Below are 24,317 nucleotides of genomic sequence, written 5' to 3'. Positions count from 1 at the left end.
TTGTTTGGATAATTTAATAGTTTATGATTGACTTTAAATTTGAACCTTTTCGGCATGGATGATTATTATGCAAAGAAGGGTCTAAAAATAGTCATGCAACTGAAATAATAAGTAAACTTACAGGGTTTGTAATGACTATAGGTATGCTCAAAATTATACAGACCCTGTTTTTCCAAAGTGTTAATTTTCTTCATAAAATATTGGAACACTTTTGGGAGCAATCCATTATTGTGTGTGTGTGTGTGTGTGTGTGTGTGTGTGTGTGTGTGTGTGTGTGTGTGTGTGTGTGTGTGTGTGTTTGCGTACGCACGTGCGCGTGTATGTATATACAAGGATATTTTCGGATTATCATGGTTCTGGGGGTTTTTGTACCTGAAAGCACAACTCCCTGTTGTGAATACTAATATCCTAAACCTATAGGTCTAAACGTCCTAGCGCAAATTCCTGAGAAAATGTGCACTGCCGATAAGTTTGTGGCTTTATTTAATTAAATGTCTTAAGCTTCGTAGTATTCGTATAACAGAATCAAACCCAAAAAAGTGTAGTATAAAGATTTTAATATTTACTTAAACAGTAGTTTTACTCTTTGTAAACGTATAGTGTCACGGAAAATTCAAAATCCTGCTATAATTTTGATTTGATCTATGATCAAAGTTAACGATGGAGAAACTTAAAGCAAATAACATGTTCAAGTATTTAATTGTTCAATATTATAGTTAACAGTAATATGCTGAACAAAAGTCAACACTTGGATCTACGAATATACTTTCGCCAAGAAAGCTTAAAGAAACACGATGTGTATATCTTCTGAGAAAATATATTTTAGTTTAATAATATTTTGCTCTTTTATATTCATTATTTTTAAGTTTTTAACTATCAAATTCAAACTTTTTGCTGAATTATTAAAAACATCGTCAGATTATATTTCATTACTTGCATACAGGTCTGATAAGGTTTCAATTATAGAAATCAATACTAAAACCATCAAACTCTGTTAAAATATACTGATATCGAGCGTTATTAATATAAGCAATTGTATTTTTCCAATAGCGGAACAAGAAACATAAATTATTGGTCACGCCAATCAGGATAAAACAATGGAAAGTTTCTGTTCTTGATATCACAACTGTCACGGGATATTCATGGTTTTATTTTATACCATTCAGTAAGACGACGATAAACTTCTGGCTACATTCAGTCTCGATTCACTCGCTCAAGAATACACCACGTAAGTAGTTATGATTTATATATTTTTTTTGTCACATTGATATTTTCTATATAATATTTATTTTATATCTGATCTGTTCCTATATAATTTGGTACAGATTTCTTGGATAATTAACCACTAAATTGGTAAAATAATTGTGAAACTAAAACAAAGTAAAATTATATTAAACTTTCTAATATGAACTTTACAACAACTTTTTTTCATTATAAAACAAATTTTTCTAAATTGTAATTAAATAATTAATTTATTATTTAATCGTAAATGGAAACAAATTATATATTAGCGTTATTATTATTTGTTTGTATATAAAAGTGAACATTTCTTAATAAATTACATAAATAGTAAACTCCAAATGAAAGAAACATGCCAAGAATAACGAAGAGGAAAACTAAGGAATAATATGCTACTGTATTTTATTTAGTACAATTTAAAGAATGAAGTAAAATAAATATTACCTAAATATGGTTTATTGTATTTACTTTTGAATTTTCGGATATTAAATCATACCTATAATAGTTATATTGATAATTATATTATTAATTTAGTAATTAGTTTTTTATACAAACCTAATTACTCAAATATATTACAAAAATAATTTTATTTCTGCCTGCCTGTCTACCCGCACTATATCTCGTAAAATAACTTTCGATTTGAAATTTTGCATGCAGCTTCAAGCTACTCGTACAAAAGCAACACCGAGAATGGTGATGAAGCAAGCCACTCCATAGGATTTGAGCTTTAGCGACTGTTTTACCATTGTTCTAATGAGTAACAAGTCAAAATATTACATATACGCTGACATAACGAACTATCTTTTATGTTATTGTTACAGGAAATGATGTTTAAGAAACTGATCTGTTTCTGCCTGGTGGTAGCGATTGTTAGCAGCGATACAACGGTAAAAATATGTCATTTGTTATATATCTAGTTATATATGATTTTATTTTTCATTAATTTCAATGTAAATGCATATTTACGTTAAAGATATAATGGTACTAAATATATTTGCAAAGGTTGTAATCCATAAATAACGGTAGGGTAGCCGGAGAAAATAAAAACTGTTGAGAATGTATTTTCTATGTTAATATATTTATTTTGATGCCTAATTTCCATGAAATTGATATTCAAATTTATTAGAGTCTGTCATGTAAAACAAGTTTAATATCACCGACGTAGAAAAAATATTCATAACTTTAAACGTTGCAATATGTAATTGGTAGTCTTCTAAATATGAATTTAACAACAAACATGTAGTTATTATAAGTAATTAGTTGGCATAAAAAAGTATTGTGCTTTGGACAAACGTAAAAAAGCCAATGCATGTTTTTTATTAAGGTAGAATAAATTCATAACCTGTAACTGCAGTGACGTTTACTACTATTATATAAAGTTTATATAAGTAAATGGAATTGGTTAGAAAATCTGTAAATGTTATGAGTTCTTACAAATATGTATACTGTACATATACTACTCGTCCTATTTTGTGTCCTATTCCGCGTACATGCTGGGAATATCAAAATTTGGTATTAGATATGCTACACATTATCACATTGATTACATTACCTTTATCGGTATTTATTGTATTTATTTTCTTAAATAAACGCATATCGTAAAAGTTTACTACTTCAGAGCTGTAACCATTAAATAAGCTGTAACCGTTAAAGCTTAAAAATTTGAAATAGGAATCGTCAATAAATATAATTAATTCAACACTGAAATACATATAAACAGTAAGATAACTTCAGTGAATATTATTTTTAAGTTAATGTAAAATAGATTATTTATAAAAGAGGTATAAATAAATTCTTATTAGTTAAAATAATACAATATCCACTTCACATCACAGTTTAAAAATTCTTGAATTGTATAAAAAGATTTCTTTTCAGCTAATCGAGGATCTTGTTTTTAAGCTTTGTTTAAGAAGTGTCCCTGGCTGAACTGTGTAATTCTTTAAAAATATAATTGCATTTCTGGTGAGATGATCCAATTTTAGCCAATCTATGTTGGGGTATATCAAATTTGTATCTATTGCGTGTTAAGTGATTATGAATTTCATTCCTGCTTGAAAAAATGGGAATGTTAGTTTTAACGAATATTAAAATTTTGTATATGTAAAAACTATTGATTGTTAAAATGTTGCTATGAATAAATAAAGGCGTACAATGATCTTGAGGTACCACTCTACAAATAGTCCTCACCACCTTCTTTTGAAGAAGCAAGATCCTATGGAATGACCCCAGAGAATAAGGCCATTTTATGTATGTAATTGGAACAAACCAAATTAGCAAGTTTTCAAATATTCTGTGAATATTAAGTCCCCCAGCTTCCGCAACAAAAATCAAACTCTCGAGATTCTTTTACATAACTTGTCTCGTGATCTGACCAAGTTAATTTAGTATCAATCCAGATCACCAATAAAGTTACTGACTGCGACTGTTCTGTTGACAAACTGAGAAGGAAATTTTGGGTTTTCCTGGTCACAGTGAAGCCTATTGGAACTACACGAGTTTCCTGCTTCCAGTTGTGCAGTTTCAATACTAGCCTGCATGGAGTTTATAATTATATTATTTGCAAAAAGCGATTTGTCGTCTGCATAGATATTGAGGTTGTTCGGAAAATCATTTATCATAACTAAAAATAAAAAAGGATTAATAACGGACCTGTCTTACCATTTTGATGCAGATGCTGGTCGTGAACAGTAAACAGTTTTCTTTGATAGGCGTTTAGAGCCACAATTTCACAATCTTCTATGACAAAGTTCTCATAAAGATCCTTGTTACATTCATGTACTACTTCGTTCATATCTGGCCCATCAAACCTGGGCGGTAGAGAAACTACAATAACATTAGTTCTAGTTTTTAATACTTCTATCTTAGTCTAACATTTTGAGACAACACTGTCTTTAGATTAGGTCTGATAAAATTACTGCCAGCATTGATTACAATTGTATCATTGAAAGTAAAGTTTTGTGCAAATCTATCTACATCATTAATAAACCATCAGAAAAAAGTACAACGATGCCAAATATCTAAAGTCTAGTTGGCTAATATAATCTTAATTAATAAGAAAGTTTGATTAAAGATATTTGTTTTATATTGAAACTTTAATATTAATCTTTTTACAAAATAGAATTATATAAATTAAGGGTTTTTTTGTATTCAAATAAAAGGAGCAAATTCACACTATTACTAATATAATTTTAAAACTACTGCCTAGCGAGTAATCAGTTACACCTAGGGTACCTGGATCGGTTACAATCAAACTTACCAATTAAAGTTTATATTACCACATTTTTTTCGCACTTCGAGTAAATATAAGACACCTAACTGTAACAACGTTTACGTAGAATTGTGTTCATTTTAATGCTTAGCGGTATCATTAGCCTCTTGAAAACGTGCTTATGTACAAGGAAAGTCAGAGAATATCATTAAAACGGGCATATCCATATCTTTGAGTTTTCCGAACAACTAAAGTGTGTTTACAAACTATACAATGAACAACGTTTGGTTTTGTTATTTTAGAGAATAATTAAAAGAAATAGCCTGGCAGTAATATGGAATTAAAAATTGAGGCATCTCATATTAAAACTATATTTCATGGTATCATGATAATATGTAATAAATATGTACAATATTTTTGGAACCATATACTTTACGTTTTTTTAATAAATATAATTATGTAGGTATCTGTTATAAAATGTCTGAGTACTTATGATGAATAATAGTACAACATTTCAGAAAAAGTGGACAGTAATAAACATGTATTTTATGTAATTGGAAAAAATATCACATTCTTTTCATTCGATTTATATTATTTATTAAGCTGCTTTTTGAGTATTAAATGCAAGAAAGCCGTGGCCCTAATTTCGCCTCTGAACTCTTATACAAATCATTATATTAATAGTTTTATATATATATAAAACAATGTGATAATAGCACTCACGCATATAATATTACTTGTTGACTATAATATTGTAGTACCTGTTGATATTTATATAGTACTCACAGATTATATTTATCATTTTCAGGAAGAAGACTCCAGCTCCATAGAAACACCTCCCACAACATCCAGCAGCGTGATCCCAGCTTTAGAAGAACTAAAGAAACATGAAGCAAACCCAAAGAATAAAGCAGTTTCTCTTCGTTCGCTTTTCGGACTCGGGATCGGTGCAAATCTGCTAGGAGTGCATGCAGGCGCTGGTATAGGCCATGGCCGTGGAGGCTATGGTGATATGGGCCAAGGGTTTGTTGGCAAACCTGCGGGAGGTCAACACCCACAATATCTTTTCCCTTTGTATATGCAACCACAACCATACTACCTCCCAGCAGCTCATGCACTCTATTGAAAGCCTCAAGGAATGCCACTAGCGAAACCTCCTACATGTTCCCTTCCCCCTTGCACATACATGGTTTTTAGTTGGAGATCTTATTAAATAGGGATCTCCCTATCTAATTCTTTATTTAGCACAACAAAAAAATATTTTCATGAATGAAGCATTAAAAAATAATATTATTATAAGGACTTTCTTTTTATTGGGGTTACCTAAGACCTTCCCAGGTTTCGAGTAATTATTATAACATGTGGGTTTTAGCCTTTGTACAAAAATTATAAAGAATTATATCTTGTCTTAAATTATAACACGTCGTGTCGTAAAAATGTTTACAATAAAAGAGACATCTCACACAATCCTGCAACAACAAATAAGGTCTTAACAGTGTTTATCCTTGTAAATTTGTAAAATTTTAAAAATTGTAAAAGTGTCAATTTGTTTACTGGGGTAACATTCAAAGCAGTTTTGATTTATCCGACTCTAAAAGTTTACAGAAATTGGAATCTATCGTGGTATTTTAAAAAGTATTTAAGTTAGCAACAAAAATAAGATAAACGTGCTTAGATTTTATCTTTTTTATAATTAAAAAACATATGTACGAGTTACACCCGCAGGCTACCGAACCAATTATCAAACTATAATTTACTTAGCTTGTTCAAAAGGAATCTGTCATATTTTTAGAACATCTGCCATGTTTTTTTCTAATGAATGTGAATAACAGGTTATGTATTGCAGTACGAAACTGTCATAAGTTTGTTTTATCTATACTAAATGGCACTGCTCTCAAAACTAAATAAGTTATTCTAACTGACAACGCGCGTTGCATTTGAAACACAGCTAATGCCCAATATGAATTTCTAATATGCAACATGCTTGATGAATTTAGGTCTAATTTGAATTCAAACAAGTATTCTCTCTCTATCTTTAATGTCATATTTCGGCAGATTTTGCCCTTCAACTTAAATTGCAAGCAGATCATGTTTTTGTACGAGCTTATCTGCTGTGTCTAGAGCTTATTGTACTACTGTAGTTTTTAAATAAGTAGAAAATTAATAAGACCTCCAGTCAAGAAACAAATATTAAAGATGGCAATACATTAAAAATAATTATTATTACTAAATAATACTGCCAATATTTGTTTACGGTCTACTCATGTATGTTTGCTATTGTTGAAAAACGATACTTAAGCCACAATTGCTTAATTCTAGAGAAAAGATGTTTGCAATCCGTCTACGAACGCAGATCACTTAAACATAGTACTGTATTACTTAGAGTAATATAATGTCTGACATTTACACGTTGTAACATTGCAAAATAAAACCAAGCACTAAATTTAATGTGTAATCAAATTATTTTAATAGTCCTAACAGCACTTTTATAATGTTTATGAAAATATGTGGTACTTGTTTTACATATGCATAATGCACGCAGAATAAACCCTTCAATTGTCATATCAGCATTTCATCTACAAGTATGATTATGTGGTACTTGTTTTCCATATGCATAATGTACGCAGAATAAACCCTTCAATTTTCATATCAGCATTTCATCTGCAAGTATGATTATGTGGTACTTGTTTTCCATATGCATAATGTACGCAGAATAAACCCTTCAATTGTCATATCAGCATTTCATCTGCAAGTATGATTATGTGGTAATTGTTTTACATATGCATAATGTACGCAGAATAAACCCTTCAATTGTCATATCAGCATTTCATCTGCAAGTATGATTATGTGGTACTTGTTTTCCATATGCATAATGTACGCAGAATAAACCCTTCAATTTTCATATCAGCATTTCATCTGCAAGTATGATTATGTGGTACTTGTTTTGCATATGCATAATGTACGCAGAATAAACCCTTCAATTGTCATATCAGCATTTCATCTGCAAGTATGATTATGTGGTACTTGTTTTACATATGCATAATGTACGCAGAATAAACCCTTCAATTGTCATATCAGCATTTCATCTGCAAGTATGGTACAAGTATGAGAGACTATACTGTACAAGATCATTGTTACTGATAAAAATGTTTGGTTTGTTTTACATATGAATAATATATGCTTGATAAACTCCAGCATGTGTCATTTCAGCATTTCATCTACAAGTAAGATATAAGTAGGAGAGTCGATACAGTACAAGATCAAAGTACTGATAAAAATGCTGCGGTAAGAGACAGGATTTGATCTAGACTATCTCTAGCACAGACCCAATACCCGTCGTCTTAGCCAAGTGTTCTCTTTAATGCTTATTTCTTTAAAAAGTTATTTTAATTTCTGATAAATTTATATTTTTAGAAACTCCAGATATGCAATTAGTAAAACAGAACACCAGGAAGATCGGTTATAGGTAAAAAATTACAACTTGCACATTTTAAGCAACTACGGATCGTGAGAAAGAATACCATTTGTGGACATGCTAGTCACTGAACTTATAAATTTCTAACAATTCACAATGAAATGTTTAAACTTAAACTAAAAATAAGTTTACAAGCTTTACCAGCATGTTTACTTCTTTGTTTGAGGTGATAGCGACTTGCATCCCACCGTGTTACGTTAACAAACCATTGAATCTTACTTTACATTTACGTCTGGATTGGTTTGTATAGGTGATATCCAAAATCTAAGGCTCGGATGTAGCTTTATTGGTCTAGTTAGTTAGAAGCAACTTAGATCGATAGCAGAAGTTTATGAATTTGAAACGTAAGGTTTCAACGTTTTAATAGCAAATTTAGTATAATGAGCAATTGATTGTAAACTAGGAACATTCCACATTCTAAAATATGAACAAATCATTTATAGGCAAATTATTTTTTAATGTCCACTTCAAATTATATACTGATTTTTAGTTAGTTATAAAAGTTCAGTATTTATTATAATAATGAATCTAAATTAAAGTGATGAAAATTATAATTCTCAAAACTTAAATGATTCATATTTATCTAACATATGTTTATACAACAAAACTGTAAATTCAAGCAGAAGCGTCTTCACTTGGTTGTCATTATAAAACTGTAAAGTGCGGCAAAATTTCGGGTACCTACCCTTAGGAACAATCATTTTTTTCTTGTATCATTATTTTCCCTATTCATCCAATGAGTCGTATCAACTTTTTAGTTTCATCCTGCAGTATTTCACGTTTTTTAAACAATATAGTTTAACAAATTATGATAAACTATATCAAGTGCGACCCGTTTCTTGATTCACTTACAAAATAATTCAGAGAAAGCTACGCCCCTAACAAAGAACAATCTGTGGATGAAAGCACGATCAAGTCCAAGGGGCGTAGCTCTCTAAAACAATATATGCCTGACAAACCTGTCAAAAGAGGCTACAAAGTGTGGGTACGTGCCGATGCACACGGTTACGTATGCCAGTTTCAAGTATACGAAGGTAAGAAAAATAATAAAAGAGAAACAGATTTAGGTCGCAGAGTTGTAAAGGACTTAACTAGGGATTTGGTTGGTAAAGATTACATAGTGTGTAGTGACAACTACTTTAACTCAGTGCATCTGATGATTGACCTGCAGCAGGACAAAATTCTGTCGTGTGGAACAGTACGATGGGATCATAAAGATTTCCCTGCACCAGAATTTCCTGATGGTAAAGAAATTGCCCATGGGGAGAGTAGTTTTAGCTCCACTAAAACAGGGATCATAGCTACTAGATGGAAAGACAAGAAAGGAACTAACTTTCTTTCGAACTATCACGATCTTCATGAAGTGACATCTATGAATTGTACACAACCTGATGGAACGAAAAAAGTTGTGTCTTGCCCTTTACTGGTAAAGGATTAAAATTCTTTGATGGGCTTTGTTGACAAGGCTGACCAATTGAAAGAATTGCCATTGACAGACGATCAAAGAAGTGGTGGAGTAGAATCTTCTTCCATGTTCTTGATACAACTGTTGTAAATGCGTTCATTATGTATTCATTGAATATCCAAGGCTTAGGAAAAAAATATCTTTGAAAGATTTCAGGCTCTGCATTGTAAGAGCCCTATGTGGTGTCCCATATCAACAGCTCACAGGAAGAAGATCTACTTCAGGTGAAAAAATAAGCAAATTCAATGTCCAAGTGCCGCAGGAACTCCGCTATGCTGAAGCTTCTCACATGCCACAGAGAAGTACGTCAAGGCAATGCGCAAATTGCTCAACAAAAAATTCACCACATGGCTCAAAGTGGGAATGTTCAACATGCAAAGTTGCACTTTGCTTAAACGAAGAAAAGAATTGTTTTTCTTTGTACCACAGAAGTAGGCAGAATTTGGACTCTGATTCATTTTCCTTGCCAACAACAAGTTTTCAACAGTTAATTTTACGTGTGATTTGTATACTGTATTAAATTAACCAGTTTCTAATATACTCTTTTTAGTGTAAGTACATTTGTATAAAATCCACAAAATTAAAGGGATTTGTTTTTTATTCGGTATTATTATTTGTTATTCCCTACATAGTATAGGCCCCTAAAAAGCTCGTTCAAGCACAGTGGTTTCCTATTGAAACTACCTCTTTTGGCTTTTCAAGCACAGTGCCTTTTATGTTAAACCACCACTTAAAAATAATACTTCCAAACAATGGAAAAAAACCCCTTTTTTAATCATCCATTATTGTTATTTATAAAAAAAAAACCGAAAAATTTAAAAAAACTTCAGTTTAATTCCTAATTCTTGCCTCAAAAGGTTATCATATTTTACTATGTGTTGGGCAAACAATTGACGAAACTAACGTATTAGCTCAAGAAAACCTAGAGATATTTGACACGTACACACACTTATTGGATTGTATTATTGTATTTATTGTTATTTATTCCTACAACGCATTTCCCAACCGTATATTTTGTAGTTGCTATGTTGATATTAATTGTATTTATTTAACTTTTATGTAAACTCACAGCCTTCACAATCTTTTCAAACAATGTAATATGTGTTATTTTTTACTATATTTATTTACACGTACATATCTTTAGTTGTTGATATTTATTATGTTTAGAAAGTAAGTAAAACATGGAGTAATAACGGTGTGTGGTTGGGAGGGGAGTATACTTTGGGGTTTCTTAAAGTATGGTTTGTAAAGATAATTTTGATAATAATTTGTTAAATGCATAAAATGTATATATTTAGTATAATATTTTTGTTGTAATAGTTGTTTTGTCTGTATTTTTTGTTATTTTCATTGCTCTGTAATGGATGTTTATTTAACGATTTATGATGATACTTTTAACTGCCAACGGAATGTTGTGTATTTTTTTTAATTTGTTATAAATCGTTAAGTGACACTGTTTGGACTGCCAATATAATATAAAGTGATATTTTCTATGTGCAATTTGATATCGTCCACGCGTCCTACGAGACGCTTGGGAATTTTAATAATGCAAAAATGCAAACTATTACTGAATAAATATTATAGTAAATTAGTAGTAAGTAGTAGTAAGTAAATTATCTGATCTTAAGACATCTGTGAAATTTTACTCTGGTAATATGGATGAATACAAGAGTTAATTGATGGAATTTACTTCTAAAGGCAATGCCATAGAAAAGTCACACAATCAGTTAAAACAGGAAAATGCTTTTCTCAGGCAGGAATTGAGTAATTTTCAGGTTCAATTGGATTGCTTGGAGCAATATAATCACAACAAGAATATGCAAATTGAAGGTATACCGGAAACAAAAAATGAAAATATGTTGGAAATAATTCAAAAGTTGTCAGATTTTATACATGAGCCAATTGAATATCAAACAGATGAACAGGCGGCTCATAGAATTCCAGTTAAAAGGAGCAGAGGCCTAAGTCCCATTATAGTGCAATTTTCTGATAGGAAGAAACGAGACAAACTCAGTATTGAGAAAAAGAAACTTTGGCAGTGATCTACAAGAAACTAATGTATATGACAATGACCATCGGACCCCATACACTAAGACTCTGCTTTTCCATGCTCTGCAAGGTTTGCTCTATCACCACCTTACCTTCGGTTTGGTGTTGTAGGGAGCCAGTGCACACAGACATTCAATTCTTCAGTGCCTTTATATTGTAAAAACAAGCAATTCATATTGTTGCACATTTATAGCTCAGAGATTTTTTTTAATCACATTTACAACTTACGAGTCTACGTTTTTGAAAACGCTTTTTAAAATTGCTATGCATTTTATAGTGCTCAAAAGTTCATAGCACACAACTAGGTGACTGCACATTCAGAATAGAATAGAATAAACTTTATTTCTCATAAATATGCACACATTCCAACATATTCAATACAAATATACAACAAATATAAATTCAAACCACATACATAACAAAATAATCCTGTGCATAGCACGCGATTACATAGTATATCAGTACTGGCTGACCTTGACACATTAACATTCATGCCACACATACATACATACATACATATGCCGAGAAATAAAGTATTGGCCTCCAAGGCAAAGCCTGTTTTGAGACATTTACATGATTCATAAAAATAAAAGAACTAGCAGTGATATAGAACAACAATTATACATTTTCAAATATTATAACATAATCCTAAAACCCTCTTTCCAACAAAATTCAATTAGATTCATACTTGCAAGATAAAACAGATAAATCACACATACACTAATTATATAAAATAAACTATAAATTATAATCATCATTATGTCTACATCTATTTTAAACAAATACTATCCATTGTACAATTTCCTACACCCACACATACATTTCCCTATCAACCAACAATACAACATTTCATACATAACTCATAATACAAAGACAAAATACTATTATTTCAGCATTAGTGTTTATTATTATAAACCATGGCCATTAACAGTACATATCCCTCCCACTAGTTTTGGACAATAAAACTGGACATCAAAACAGTACATAAAATACATTTAAAAACATTTAATTTACATTTAATAAACATTCAACATTCTGTAATGAAAATACCCACTCCTTAATACATTTCAAGAAAGGTATAAACGACAAACTACTAATTTCACAAGGTAATACAATAAACAATTTTGGTGCTAAAAATGAATAATTTTTTTAAAAGAATGTGTTTGTTGGCATTGGTGTGATATAATTGTCAGCATGCCTTAATCTCAATTTATATTCTTTACTATTTTTGCTTCTTATATAAAATAATTTTAGTACCTTATACACATACATATATCTGAGAGGTAGAATCCTCAATTCCAAAAACAAAGGAAAAGATGACTCTGTTACTCTCTTTTTCAATATAATTCGTATAAAATGTTTTTGCATTGTAATTACAGGTTTGAGATTTGATATGTACGTCCCTCCCCAACACGAGATCGCATAATCTATCCTACTATGGACTAAGGAAAAGTATACCATTCTCAAAACAGTGAGTTTTTCATCACAAATATTCTTCAGAAAATAAAAGATTCTAATTACATTATTCAGTTTATTCTTTAAGTATGCTAGATGAATCTTCCAGTTTAATTGTTTGTCCACCCAAACTCCTAAATATTTCAAAGATTTCTCACTCTTTACCAGTCCACACTGTGAGTTACATGCACTATTGTTATTTATACAGTCCAAACATTTGTAAATTATGCTATTTTCAAAGTTAAAATTTCCTCTGAGACTAAAATTTATAAATTTTGTCTTCTCCAGACTTAACACCATGTTATTTTTAGAAAACCACCATCTAAGTGCTTGCAAATCAAAATCAATCTTGACCCTTATATCTTCCCATGCATCTTCAACATAACATAGTGCTGTATCATCAGCAAAAGAGGTTACTTTTCCATTAAAACTCCCATCACAAAGATCATTTATATAAATTAAAAATAATGTTGCTCCCAAAGCCGACCCTTGAGGTACTCCAAATTTTACATCCCCAAATTTACTTCTAGAATCTTTAACTTTAACACACTGTTTCCGCCCAGACAGATAACTTTTAAACCAGTTATAGGCAACTCCTCTGATTCCGGCATTGTATAATTTATCTAGAAGTATATCATGGTGAACCGTGTCAAATGCTTTAGTAATATCTAAAAAAAGTCCCGTAATTTTCTTTTTGTTGTTAAGTCCTTCAGAAGACTGACAACTGGCACTATGAGTGGGGAAATTGACAAGAATGTAGACGGTATTAATGAAAGTGTTGCTTATCTGTCTGAGTGTTGTGTTTTGTTCAGTATTTTACAACTTTTGAATTGTGATATTGAGGTTTGCTGTGCATTTCGTAATGCTCAGGCAATAAACTTTTTAATTTGACGAGATTAAACTAATGCAGCAAACTTGTTTGAGAACCAACATACGTCTCATGGTGTAACATGTCTTACAATATTTATTATAGCAACTTAGCCAACACTTTTTTTAAAAATATCCAAAATAAAGCTCTTTCAGCCAGCCGAATAAGCCTAAGCCAGTCTCTAGTATCCCTTGCTCAAAGATAACATGTATAAAAAGTAAACATTTTTTAAATAAAATAAATACTCTCCAAAATCCCAACTCTTAGCATATAAGACAAAATTATGCTATTACTGAAGTGATTATATTAACTTTAAACTAAAATTATAATATACGTAGTATGTAAAGTATAGTCATGTAGATAATTGCCTTCAGTGTATTTATGAGGCATACAGAAAATAATAAGAGTACAGATTATCATATATATTAAATAAAGCACCTCAAAGACTTCTCCACGTTTACATGGATACGAGGCAGAACTGTACAGGATATTAATTGTGAACCAATCCAATGCACAACGCAGCCTCGTCCTACACAGTCAAGGATCTGTAACACTCAGGACATGCCAAGTAGGAACCATTACCTCAAGGTACGTAGATCAATAAATACCTAGTAGCAAGCGATAAATTGACTATTAGGTACCGCCTGCAGAAATATACAACGCAGCCTCGTCCTACACAGTCAAGGATCTGTAACACTCAGAACATGCCAAGTAGGAACTATTACCTCAAGGTACGTAGATCAATAAATACCTAGTAGCAAGCGATAAATTGACTATTAGGTACAGCCTGCAGAAATATACAACGCAGCCTCGTCCTACACAGTCGAGGATCTGTAACACTCAGGACATGCCAAGTAGGAACCATTACCTCAAGGTACGTAGATCAATAAATACCTAGTAGCAAGCGATAAATTGACTATTAGGTACCGCCTGCAGAAATATACAACGCAGCCTCGTCCTACACAGTCAAGGATCTGTAACACTCAGGACATGCCAAGTAGGAACTATTACCTCAAGGTACGTAGATCAATAAATACCTAGTAGCAAGCGATAAATTGACTATTAGGTACAGCCTGCAGAAATATACAACGCAGCCTCGTCCTACACAGTCGAGGATCTGTAACACTCAGGACATGCCAAGTAGGAACCATTACCTCAAGGTACGTAGATCAATAAATACCTAGTAGCAAGCGATAAATTGACTATTAGGTACCGCCTGCAGAAATATACAACGCAGCCTCGTCCTACACATTCAAGGATCTGTAACACTCAGGACATGCCAAGTAGGAACCATTACCTCAAGGTACGTAGATCAATAAATACCTAGTAGCAAGCGATAAATTGACTATTAGGTACCGCCTGCAGAAATATACAACGCAGCCTCGTCCTACACAGTCAAGGATCTGTAACACTTAGGACATGCTAAGTAGGAACCATTACCTCAAGTCTATTAAGGATATAATAACTCATTTTTTTATTAGCGGGAAAAATTTGGGAACTTAAGCTACAATGATTTGTCATTGTATGCTAATTAACCCATTTCAAAATTCTTTAGTAGATCTTTCAGTGCAATTAAGGGTAGCTTGTTATATTATTCACCATACCTCACACTTCATTCCAATTTTATAACGTTAAATGTATTATAATACTTTTTGATAAGATTCAAGTATCATGGAAAACGCTTTCAAATTATACGTTTTAATAACTTTTTTATTCCTTTGTAAAATGTCTAATTGTCTGTATTTTCAGTTTAAAGATTCTCATATACGATAGAACAGTTGAAAGGATACTATGATTTCGGACTTTGCCATCGTTATATGTTACAATATTATATTATGTTATGTTAATGTAGTATTATGTTTTTCATCTCTTCTCGAAGTGTCAAAAACCCTAAGACATAACACCAATATTACATAAAACTTACAAACTAAAAATTGTAACGATGAACCTATATTGGAAGTCAGTTATATACCTATTATACGTAAAGCTCATATGCAGTGTTCTCATTGTCATTGCTCACTCATTATCATTGTGTTTATCATTACAATAGCGCAGAATTCTCACAGAGAATCATTGCAGTTTCGTTGTAGTCAACGTCAGCAAATATCCCCATTGGATTAAGATCTGGCCATTATAGTTAACCTAAACTATCCAATTTTCCATTTTTACTTTTTTATATTAACATTAAAATAATAATCAACATATTTATAGCTCTGATAAAAATTAAATTATATCTTTCTCATAGGAATAAATTCATATGGCACATGTAAATAGCATTCCACTACATTGTTTCCAATAAACTGAGGTGCTTTCCAAAGAGGTGTTGTATTAATCGATGCTGGTTTTAGTTCCTGAGAAAAACTTCTGATGGTATAAGACCTGGATATAGTAATAAATAACTCATAAGAACATTTAAAATAATTTCATACATCGCGTTAAATACTCCATTATGTTACGCCAAGTATTCAACTATTTCTAGCATAGGTCCTTAAGCATTCCTAACAACGTTATTGAGCACTTATAAAAAATAAAAATATCTGTTTTGTTCTGAGTACATTTTAAAAGAGATCTTCAGGTGTGCAGAAGGAGAAGTGATAACGACTATTATGTATTAAAGTATTGCACAGAAATAACCATAAGTACAGTTCTCTTTCCGTGAACCATGTTTTTTTTTATTTCGTAAATTTCGTATTGTATGAACTTAGCTCTTGAATATCGTTACCGGACAGCCACCAGCAGGTGATCAATCTCAGGCAGCACCAGTGGAAACTGTAACATCAGCACAACAGAGGCACGAATGCCCTCTTTTATCAGTGTCATAAAATTAGTGACTGATAATTTAAACTTTTTTATATCAATTGGTAACATATGGGCCTAAAAAACAAACAATTAAAAAAAAAGATTTTTTAACTTTTGGTCTTAAAACTGCTTTGTTTTTTACGTTCCACGTCATGTACATATGCTTATATAAATGTTCTGTTCTATTGTTTCCGCTTCTTTTAAAAAAAAATTGTAATACTTTATGAATAAATAAATGTTGGAGTGGTAAAATATTCAGCCTTTGATAAAGAGGAAAAGATGATTCTCTCTTGTTTTTATATAAAAGTATACGCAAAAATGGTTTTGGGTTGCTCTAAGTTTTCCTATTGAATTTTTAAAAGCTCCTTCCCAGCAGTGAATACCATATTGCAACCTAGAATGTATAAGAGCAAAATATAAAGTCCGTAACAGATCATCGTTACATTTATTCCTTATATAATAAAATTTCCTAATTTGACGCTTTTAAAGAATTTTTTATATATTCAATATGTTCAATATACTATCTAAAAATACTCCTAGGTATCTAACATTCTTAACTATCTCAATTTTCTCGCATTTACGTATGTTTGTTTGATTACAATCAAAATCATGATAAGTTATATCATTAATAAACTTAAAATCTCTTAAATTAAAATTAACTACCTACTTTAGTTTTAGATACATTTACAATCATTTTATTTTGAACACACCACAATTTCAAAATGTTTAAGTCTTGTATTATACATTGCCATATCTCCTCTTCGCTTTCATTAACATATAATAGATCCAAATCATCGGCAAAAGCATAAATTTGCCCTTTGAATGGGATTTTTCAGCAAATCATTAATATAAATCAAGAATAATGTGCTCAAGAGCACAGAGCCCTGTGGCACAACTTTTTCAACTATTTATTGATTAATATAACAGTCTTTAATTTTTACAATTTGTTCTCTGTTTGAAAGGTATGTATTAAACCAGCTGTGCGCCACTCCTCTTATTCCTGCATGATCTAATTTAAAAAGTAAAATAGTTTGGTCCACCAGGTCAAATGCCTTTTTATAATCGATAAATAATGCAGATGCCTTTTTGCCAAAATTGACGTTATTATTGGTAGTGTTACACTAAGCACAAATCATACGAAACTCTATTATATAACACGCAATTATGAAGTAGAAACAGATATTAAGGTGATCGCAAATCTAATAAATAATAAAGAAATATAGAAAAAAGATTACCTTACATTCAAATAAATTGAAGGTTTGTATTTTAGGTCTTTAACCCTCTCCTGAAGTATATCCTTTCGCCCTATAAGATACCTTTAAGCACTGGGCAGGCTATAGTTGACAACATCCTCCATTTAAGAAGCGTGTTTGTGGCTAATTATAGTCAACTAGACAAATAAAGTTTGCAGCGACAATATAGTTGTACAACAAATGTCATGTTACAATAATTTAAACCGATTTTGTACTTCCAAGCCACAATTCTCTCACACAGACATACATGTTGTTGATTTCCATTCATTCATCGCTAATGAGTCCCATTTCACTCCACGATTATTCTAATGATTATGTTATTTCCCAGTATATTGCCAAAACCTCGTCCATATTATAAAACGCGAAGGACGCTAAACAGCATTTCAGACGAGTTTTAAAAGCCCTGAGCCTTAGTGCATTGTTTATATCATTTGGCAATTTGTTGATCAAATGAACTTCATCCAGCCTGCGAGGGCAAGCGTTCATGTACCACCGTTCTGTGTCTCGCAGTTCGGTAGTTCTAGCTGCCTCTAGTCTGGGTCGGGCATTTATCTCGTCAATTGGTCAATGCACATTTAGATATACAATATAATGATGTTTCCAGAATATAGAGGCCAGGCAGAGTAAACAGTTACAAACTTTTTAAAAACTGACCTGTACGACTACAAGTTTGCAATTACGCGGATTAATTGTTATTGTTCAAGTTCAGAAACATTTATTTTCTTGAAATACAGAAAAAATACACATTCCATGAGTTCTGTTGAACTCGCGCGGAAAAGTTGTTATAAAAAACGTAGTTATGAAATAATCAGTTGGCATGTGATTTATGCTATGTACCTACTCTTCTCTACAGCTAACACAATTTAGAGATGTTTCTAAATTTGTAATTTACAAAACCCCCAGGAACTGTCTGTTAGCGCAAGCATCCCACAACACCAATCTGTAAGAGAGGTGTGGATAATTTGGAGCAGACGTGTACTACCTGAGCGCTCCATGACAAGGTTCGATTGTATTGAATTCCAATAAATTTTGTAGAGTAAACTTCATTTAATACAATATCGTATACCCTTTTCGAAGTATATCAGCGCAAAGAAAAATTCAGAACATTGGATTTCGAACAGTGTATCTTCAGATTAAGGCTGTGGAAATTTTGGACACAGTTGTTGACGCAAAACTGAATTTGAAATATCGTTGAAGCAAAGAGTCGTATCATCTGCGTATTGCATGTTGGACCATGTGTCAGCGATGATTTTTTTGTCATTGACATAAAGCATAAAGAGAATGGGACTGAGAATAGAACCTTGAGAGACTCCATTGCTCATTTTCATGGAATTTGAAACGTGATTTGAAATTAGGATAGTTTGAATTCTTTCACTTGGAAATTAACTGAGCTACAAGAGAGGCTCAACTCGAATGCATGGTATTCTAATTTTTCAAGCAGCGTGGCGTATTCAACGCAATGAACAGCTTGCGATAGGTCAAAAAACACGCCTGTGTGCAATTTTGACGTCCCAGCCCCTCAACAATCATATCGGCAATACTCACGATTGCTTCTATCGTCGATATGCCCTTACTAAATTCAAACTGGTCGTTAGTGAGCTTATTGTGTTTGTTAGCAATTGAATCATTTGTATTAAAAGTAGTCTTTCAAATATTTGAAAGAATTGCAAAGTAGAGACATGCCTGTAGTTAATTATCAGTGTGGAATAGTCTTTTTTAATCGGAATTACTTTTGCAAACTGGAGGAGAAAGGGGAAAACTCCAGTACAAAATGAACGACTTACTAGAGGGGTTAGAGGTTTTACAATATGCGTAAAGCATTTCTTTATGAGCCACACTGACAGTAAATTTAAATCGTTTGACATTCTTGATAGGAGCTGCTTTATGATTCTATCGACCTCTTCCTCCGAGACGAGCCAGAACCAGTTGAGGTAATAGGGTTATGTCTTGCGTGGGATTTGCTTGAAGAGCTGATGGCCGACGACCTTGCATAAACAAAAGTTTGCGAAACACCTGTTTAAATCATTTGCAACCTTGGTATATTTGTTAATGATATCCCAAGATGTTTTAGAAATATTTTTTAGGTAAAAATTGCTTTAGAGACATCACATGCTTTCGCAGTTTGAATAACTTGTATGGCTGTTCATCTGAGGCTTTTAGGTTCAAAACTCCAACTTTGAAAGTGCATTGTTGAGGAGTTTTCTGGCCTTGTGTCCCTGACGATTTTTGAAATTTTGGCCTAGCGTTCTAGTACTTGTCCACTGATTATTATTTCTTGGCCATAGTGGTCTGAAACCACTGTATTGACTACAGACACTGTGACATTATGGAGGTTTGAAATTATGTAGTCCATAGTCGATTGGTTGGTTCCAGTGACACTTTTTTGTGTGTTAACTAGTAACTCAATACTCAGTAAATCAGCTAAACGTTTACTGTAAATATTGTTGTAGTCAAGAGCGTCAATGTTTAAATCCCCATTAACACAGCCGTGAGCTCTGTTTTTTCCTATTACTATGACTAGAAGCTTATAAATTGCATTAGTAGCACCTTAGCGCTACTCCCGGAGTGACAGGATATTCTAGTTGGGTAAGGTCAAGGGGTAGGTGCCGCCTCTTATCGAGATCCATGAGGAAGAATTAGGGCACTAATCTCAAAGTCAGGTTCCCCCGGAAAAAGGGGAGGCCAGCTCTGGACCAGTCTCTCCAGTCAAAGCAGGTAGGGGGAGGGTGGCACATCTCTGTCGAGGCTAGCAAGAACCTCTGATATTTAGTAAACGAACACCACCAACTTCAACAGTCATCTACCGCAGTAGACTATACCTACCAATTACCCCTGCACCCCAGAATCTCGACATTTGTGGTTAGTGATGTGCCGCTCCTGAACATCAGTAACGTTGCCCAGATTTAAGTGACACTTCGGTTTTTGCTGTGCCCAGTGTTAGGTTCAACTGGGAGGTATACACTAGCCAGAAGTGAACCCAGGTCGTTGAGGCAGAAGTTGGGGCTGAGGTCGGATCTATTGGCAAGGTGAATCAACATGACTTTAGATTTTCCCTTACAGGAAGGCAGGACAGACATAAGATGGGAGAAGATGACATCCTCTAGTAGTCCTGACATCCATCACGTAACAGAGGTCTGGAGGAGGTGAGCAGGTAGGCCTGGCATTCAGCTCGTAACAGATATCTGGAGGTGGTGAGCAGGTATTCCTGACATCCCACGCGTAGCAGAAGTCTGGGGGTGGTGATCAGGTAGGCCTGGCATTCAGCTCGTAACAGATATCTGGAGGTGGTGAGCAGGTATTCCTGACATCCCACGCGTAGCAGAAGTCTGGGGGTGGTGATCAGGTAGGCCTGGCATTCAGCTCGTAACAGATATCTGGAGGTGTTGAGCAGGTAGACCTGACATCCAGCACGTAGCAGCGGTTTGGAGGTGGTGAGCAAGTAGTCCTGACATCCAGCACGTAACAGAGGTCTGGAGGTGGTGAGCAGGTAGGCCTGGCATTCAGCTCGTAACAGTGGTCTGGAGGTGTGAGCAGGTAGGTCTGACATCCAAGCATGTAACAGAAGTCTGGAGGTGGTGAGTAGGGAGGCTTGACATCCAGCACGTAACAGAGGTCTGGATATGGTGAGCAGGTAGGTCTGACATTCAGCACGTAACAGCGGTCTGGAGGTGGTGAGCAGGTAGTCCTGACATCCAAGCACGTAACAGAGGTCTGGAGTTGTGAGCAGGTAGGTCTCACATCCAGCACGTAACAGAGGTCTGCAGATGTTGAGCAGGTAGGCCTGGCATTCAGCTCGTAACAGATATCTGGAGGTGGTGAGCAGGTATTCCTGACATCCCACGCGTAGCAGAAGTCTGGGGGTGGTGATCAGGTAGGCCTGGCATTCAGCTCGTAACAGATATCTGGAGGTGGTGAGCAGGTAGTCATGACATCCAGCACGTAACAGAGGTCTGGAGGTGTTGAGCAGGTAGACCTGACATCCAGCACGTAACAGCGGTTTGGAGGTGGTGAGCAAGTAGTCCTGACATCCAGCACGTAACAGAGGTCTGGAGGTGGTGAGCAGGTAGGCCTGGCATTCAGCTCGTAACAGTGGTCTGGAGGTGTGAGCAGGTAGGTCTGACATCCAAGCATGTAACAGAAGTCTGGAGGTGGTGAGTAGGGAGGCTTGACATCCAGCACGTAACAGAGATCTGGATATGGTGAGCAGGTAGGTCTGACATTCAGCACGTAACAGCGGTCTGGAGGTGGTGAGCAGGTAGTCCTGACATCCAAGCACGTAACAGAGGTCTGGAGTTGTGAGCAGGTAGGTCTCACATCCAGCACGTAACAGAGGTCTGCAGATGTTGAGCATGTAGGTCTGACATCCAGCACGTAACAGAGGCCTGGAGGTGGTGAGCAGGTAGGTCTGACATCCAGCACGTAACAGAGGCCTGGAGGTGGTGAGCAGGTAGGTCTGACATCCAGCAGCCCTCTTCCCGGCATACATACTTTTCTTAATGTGCCTGCTCGCACTCTCTTCTCCATGAACTCCGCCAGACCGCGGATATGGCTATCTCCCATCAACATAACTTTTAGAAATGGGTTGGATAGGGATGTTTCAGAAGCCGACTATTGTTGGTAACTTTACTTCTGATAATCTTTCTGCTTCTGTCTTTGTCTGCTTTTTCGCCTTTTCCGTCGGACTCTGGTGTTCATGAACTGTCACATGTGAGATGTTGTATACAAGTTTAGTTGAGGCAAGTAGACTAACCGGCATGATGGGACGTCAGTGCGTCCTTTCGTTTTTTATTGATGGTTCTCAGCTTCTAAGCACCTGTAGAATAGAATAGAACGCCGACTATGAGAATCTAACCTGGAGACAGAAAATGAAAGTTTAGCACTTGAAAATATTACGAAAGGACCAATTCCCGTTAATATGTGTAATGATGTTTTCGTACCTGAGAATCGTTCAATTGTATATAATAAGTTAGCTAACCCACTTGAAAGGTATATTAGAATGTTCAAGGTAACGGACGGGTTAAAAGTAAATGAACTATTGGAGTTTTTAAAAGTTGTTAAAAAATTAAAAATACTAAACGAAATGTTCTGATCAAGAAATCCTGGACATTTTCGTGTCTTTTTGCCAAGGTCCATTATTGGCAAAAATTTTGGAAGCGAAAGGGTATGGACAACCCGTCAGTGTTGTTCATGAAAATTTGTTAACTACCTTTGTACCCCTTTGTTATCGCGAGAAATTAAAATTTGAAAAGATCTATCGCCCCCAAAAATTTAATGAAAGCCTGAGTCGTTTTATACTGGATGTTAAGGAATGGGTTAGTATATTAGCCACATCAATGTCAGAGAGGGAAGTAGTAGATATTATTAAAACAAGTTTAAACCCAGACACCCGCAATAAAATGATATTTATGGGAAATCCTACTTCGCACAAAGAGTTGGATGAAATCTGCATAAGGTGCCAAAATATTGAGTATGCGGATAAGTTGAGGATGGTTCAACAAGGCACCTCAAGCAGGGAAAGTAGGCCTATAACTAATCACATTCAACTAGGCCATAACATCCAAGTTGTATGTTTTAAATGTAAGAAAATAGGACATTACGCTAGAGACTGTAGAACTTGGCAAGGTAATGAGGTTAGTAATCAACCTAAATTGCCTGTTAAAAGGCCACCCCGTTTCTCCAATATTCCAAAAAACTTGTAAAAGGGGAGGGCTTAGAAAAAGGTAGCTTAGATTCTAACCCTTCCCGTAAACTGGATACTCAAAAAGATTTTAAATATAGTCCCCAACAAAAATCCGGACATATTAACCACATGTGGCAGAAACGCCATGAGGAAAGCCAAAGTACCTTGCCAAGTGTACTAGTAAATATAGAAAACAAAGTTAATGTGAAATTTTTGTTAGACACTGGAAGTACACTAGGTTTAATCAGTGCGTAACTTTATAATCATTTAAGGGAAGCGAATTTAGTTAACAAATTGTTAGAATCTAAGGTACAATGTGTTAGTGCTGGAAACCAAAAATTAAATGTACTAGGAGAAGTAAATCTTAAAATTAAAATTGACAACTTATCCTGGAAGGTTAATCTAGTAGTAATTAATAACTTATCACAATGTGGAATTTTAGGGGCTAACTTCATTAAATCAACTGGGTGTTAATTGATTTAAAAAACAATGTGTGTAGATTCGATTTTAACTTGAACAAGTCAGTGCATTTAATTCAAAACACTAGTTCTCATGTGTTAAATATAAATCATAATTATAAGATAGGGAGTTCCGAAGCTACACAGCAAGTTTTAGAAATCATTGAAGAGTTTCCTGAAGTTTTTTCTGAACGTTTGGGGGAAACACTTGATTTCGAGTACAAAATCCAACTAAAGGATGATGCTATAGTCAAACTGCGGCCTTATCCACTTAACCCTCTGAAGATGGTGAGAATGAAGGAGATCATAGGTGAGCTACAAGAACACGATGTTATCGAGCCAAGCCTAAGTGAGTACTCCAGTCCGGC

At 34.1% G+C, this 24,317-nt stretch overlaps 2 protein-coding genes across 2 annotated transcripts; one reads left to right on the top strand and one right to left on the bottom strand.

Moving 5' to 3' along the window:
* Positions 1–1,122: 1,122 nt before the first annotated feature.
* LOC124368480 lies at positions 1,123–5,743 on the top strand. The gene is made up of 3 exons (XM_046825726.1): positions 1,123–1,228; positions 2,061–2,126; positions 5,256–5,743. Exons 2-3 carry the CDS (start codon positions 2,064–2,066, stop codon positions 5,571–5,573), a joined length of 381 nt encoding a protein of 126 aa, XP_046681682.1. The 5' UTR covers positions 1,123–1,228; positions 2,061–2,063; the 3' UTR covers positions 5,574–5,743.
* Positions 5,744–20,911: 15,168 nt separating this feature from the next.
* Positions 20,912–22,297, bottom strand: LOC124369347. Its single transcript, XM_046827323.1, has one exon. It carries the CDS (start codon positions 22,295–22,297, stop codon positions 20,912–20,914), a length of 1,386 nt encoding a protein of 461 aa, XP_046683279.1.
* Between the last annotated feature and the right edge of the window lie 2,020 nt (positions 22,298–24,317).

This window comes from Homalodisca vitripennis, chromosome X (assembly GCF_021130785.1).
Source record: "Homalodisca vitripennis isolate AUS2020 chromosome X, UT_GWSS_2.1, whole genome shotgun sequence".
Taxonomy (NCBI): Eukaryota; Metazoa; Arthropoda; class Insecta; order Hemiptera; family Cicadellidae; genus Homalodisca; species Homalodisca vitripennis.
The sequence above is the reverse complement of the archived record's forward strand: the minus strand, read 5'-3'. Positions and strand labels throughout refer to the sequence as shown.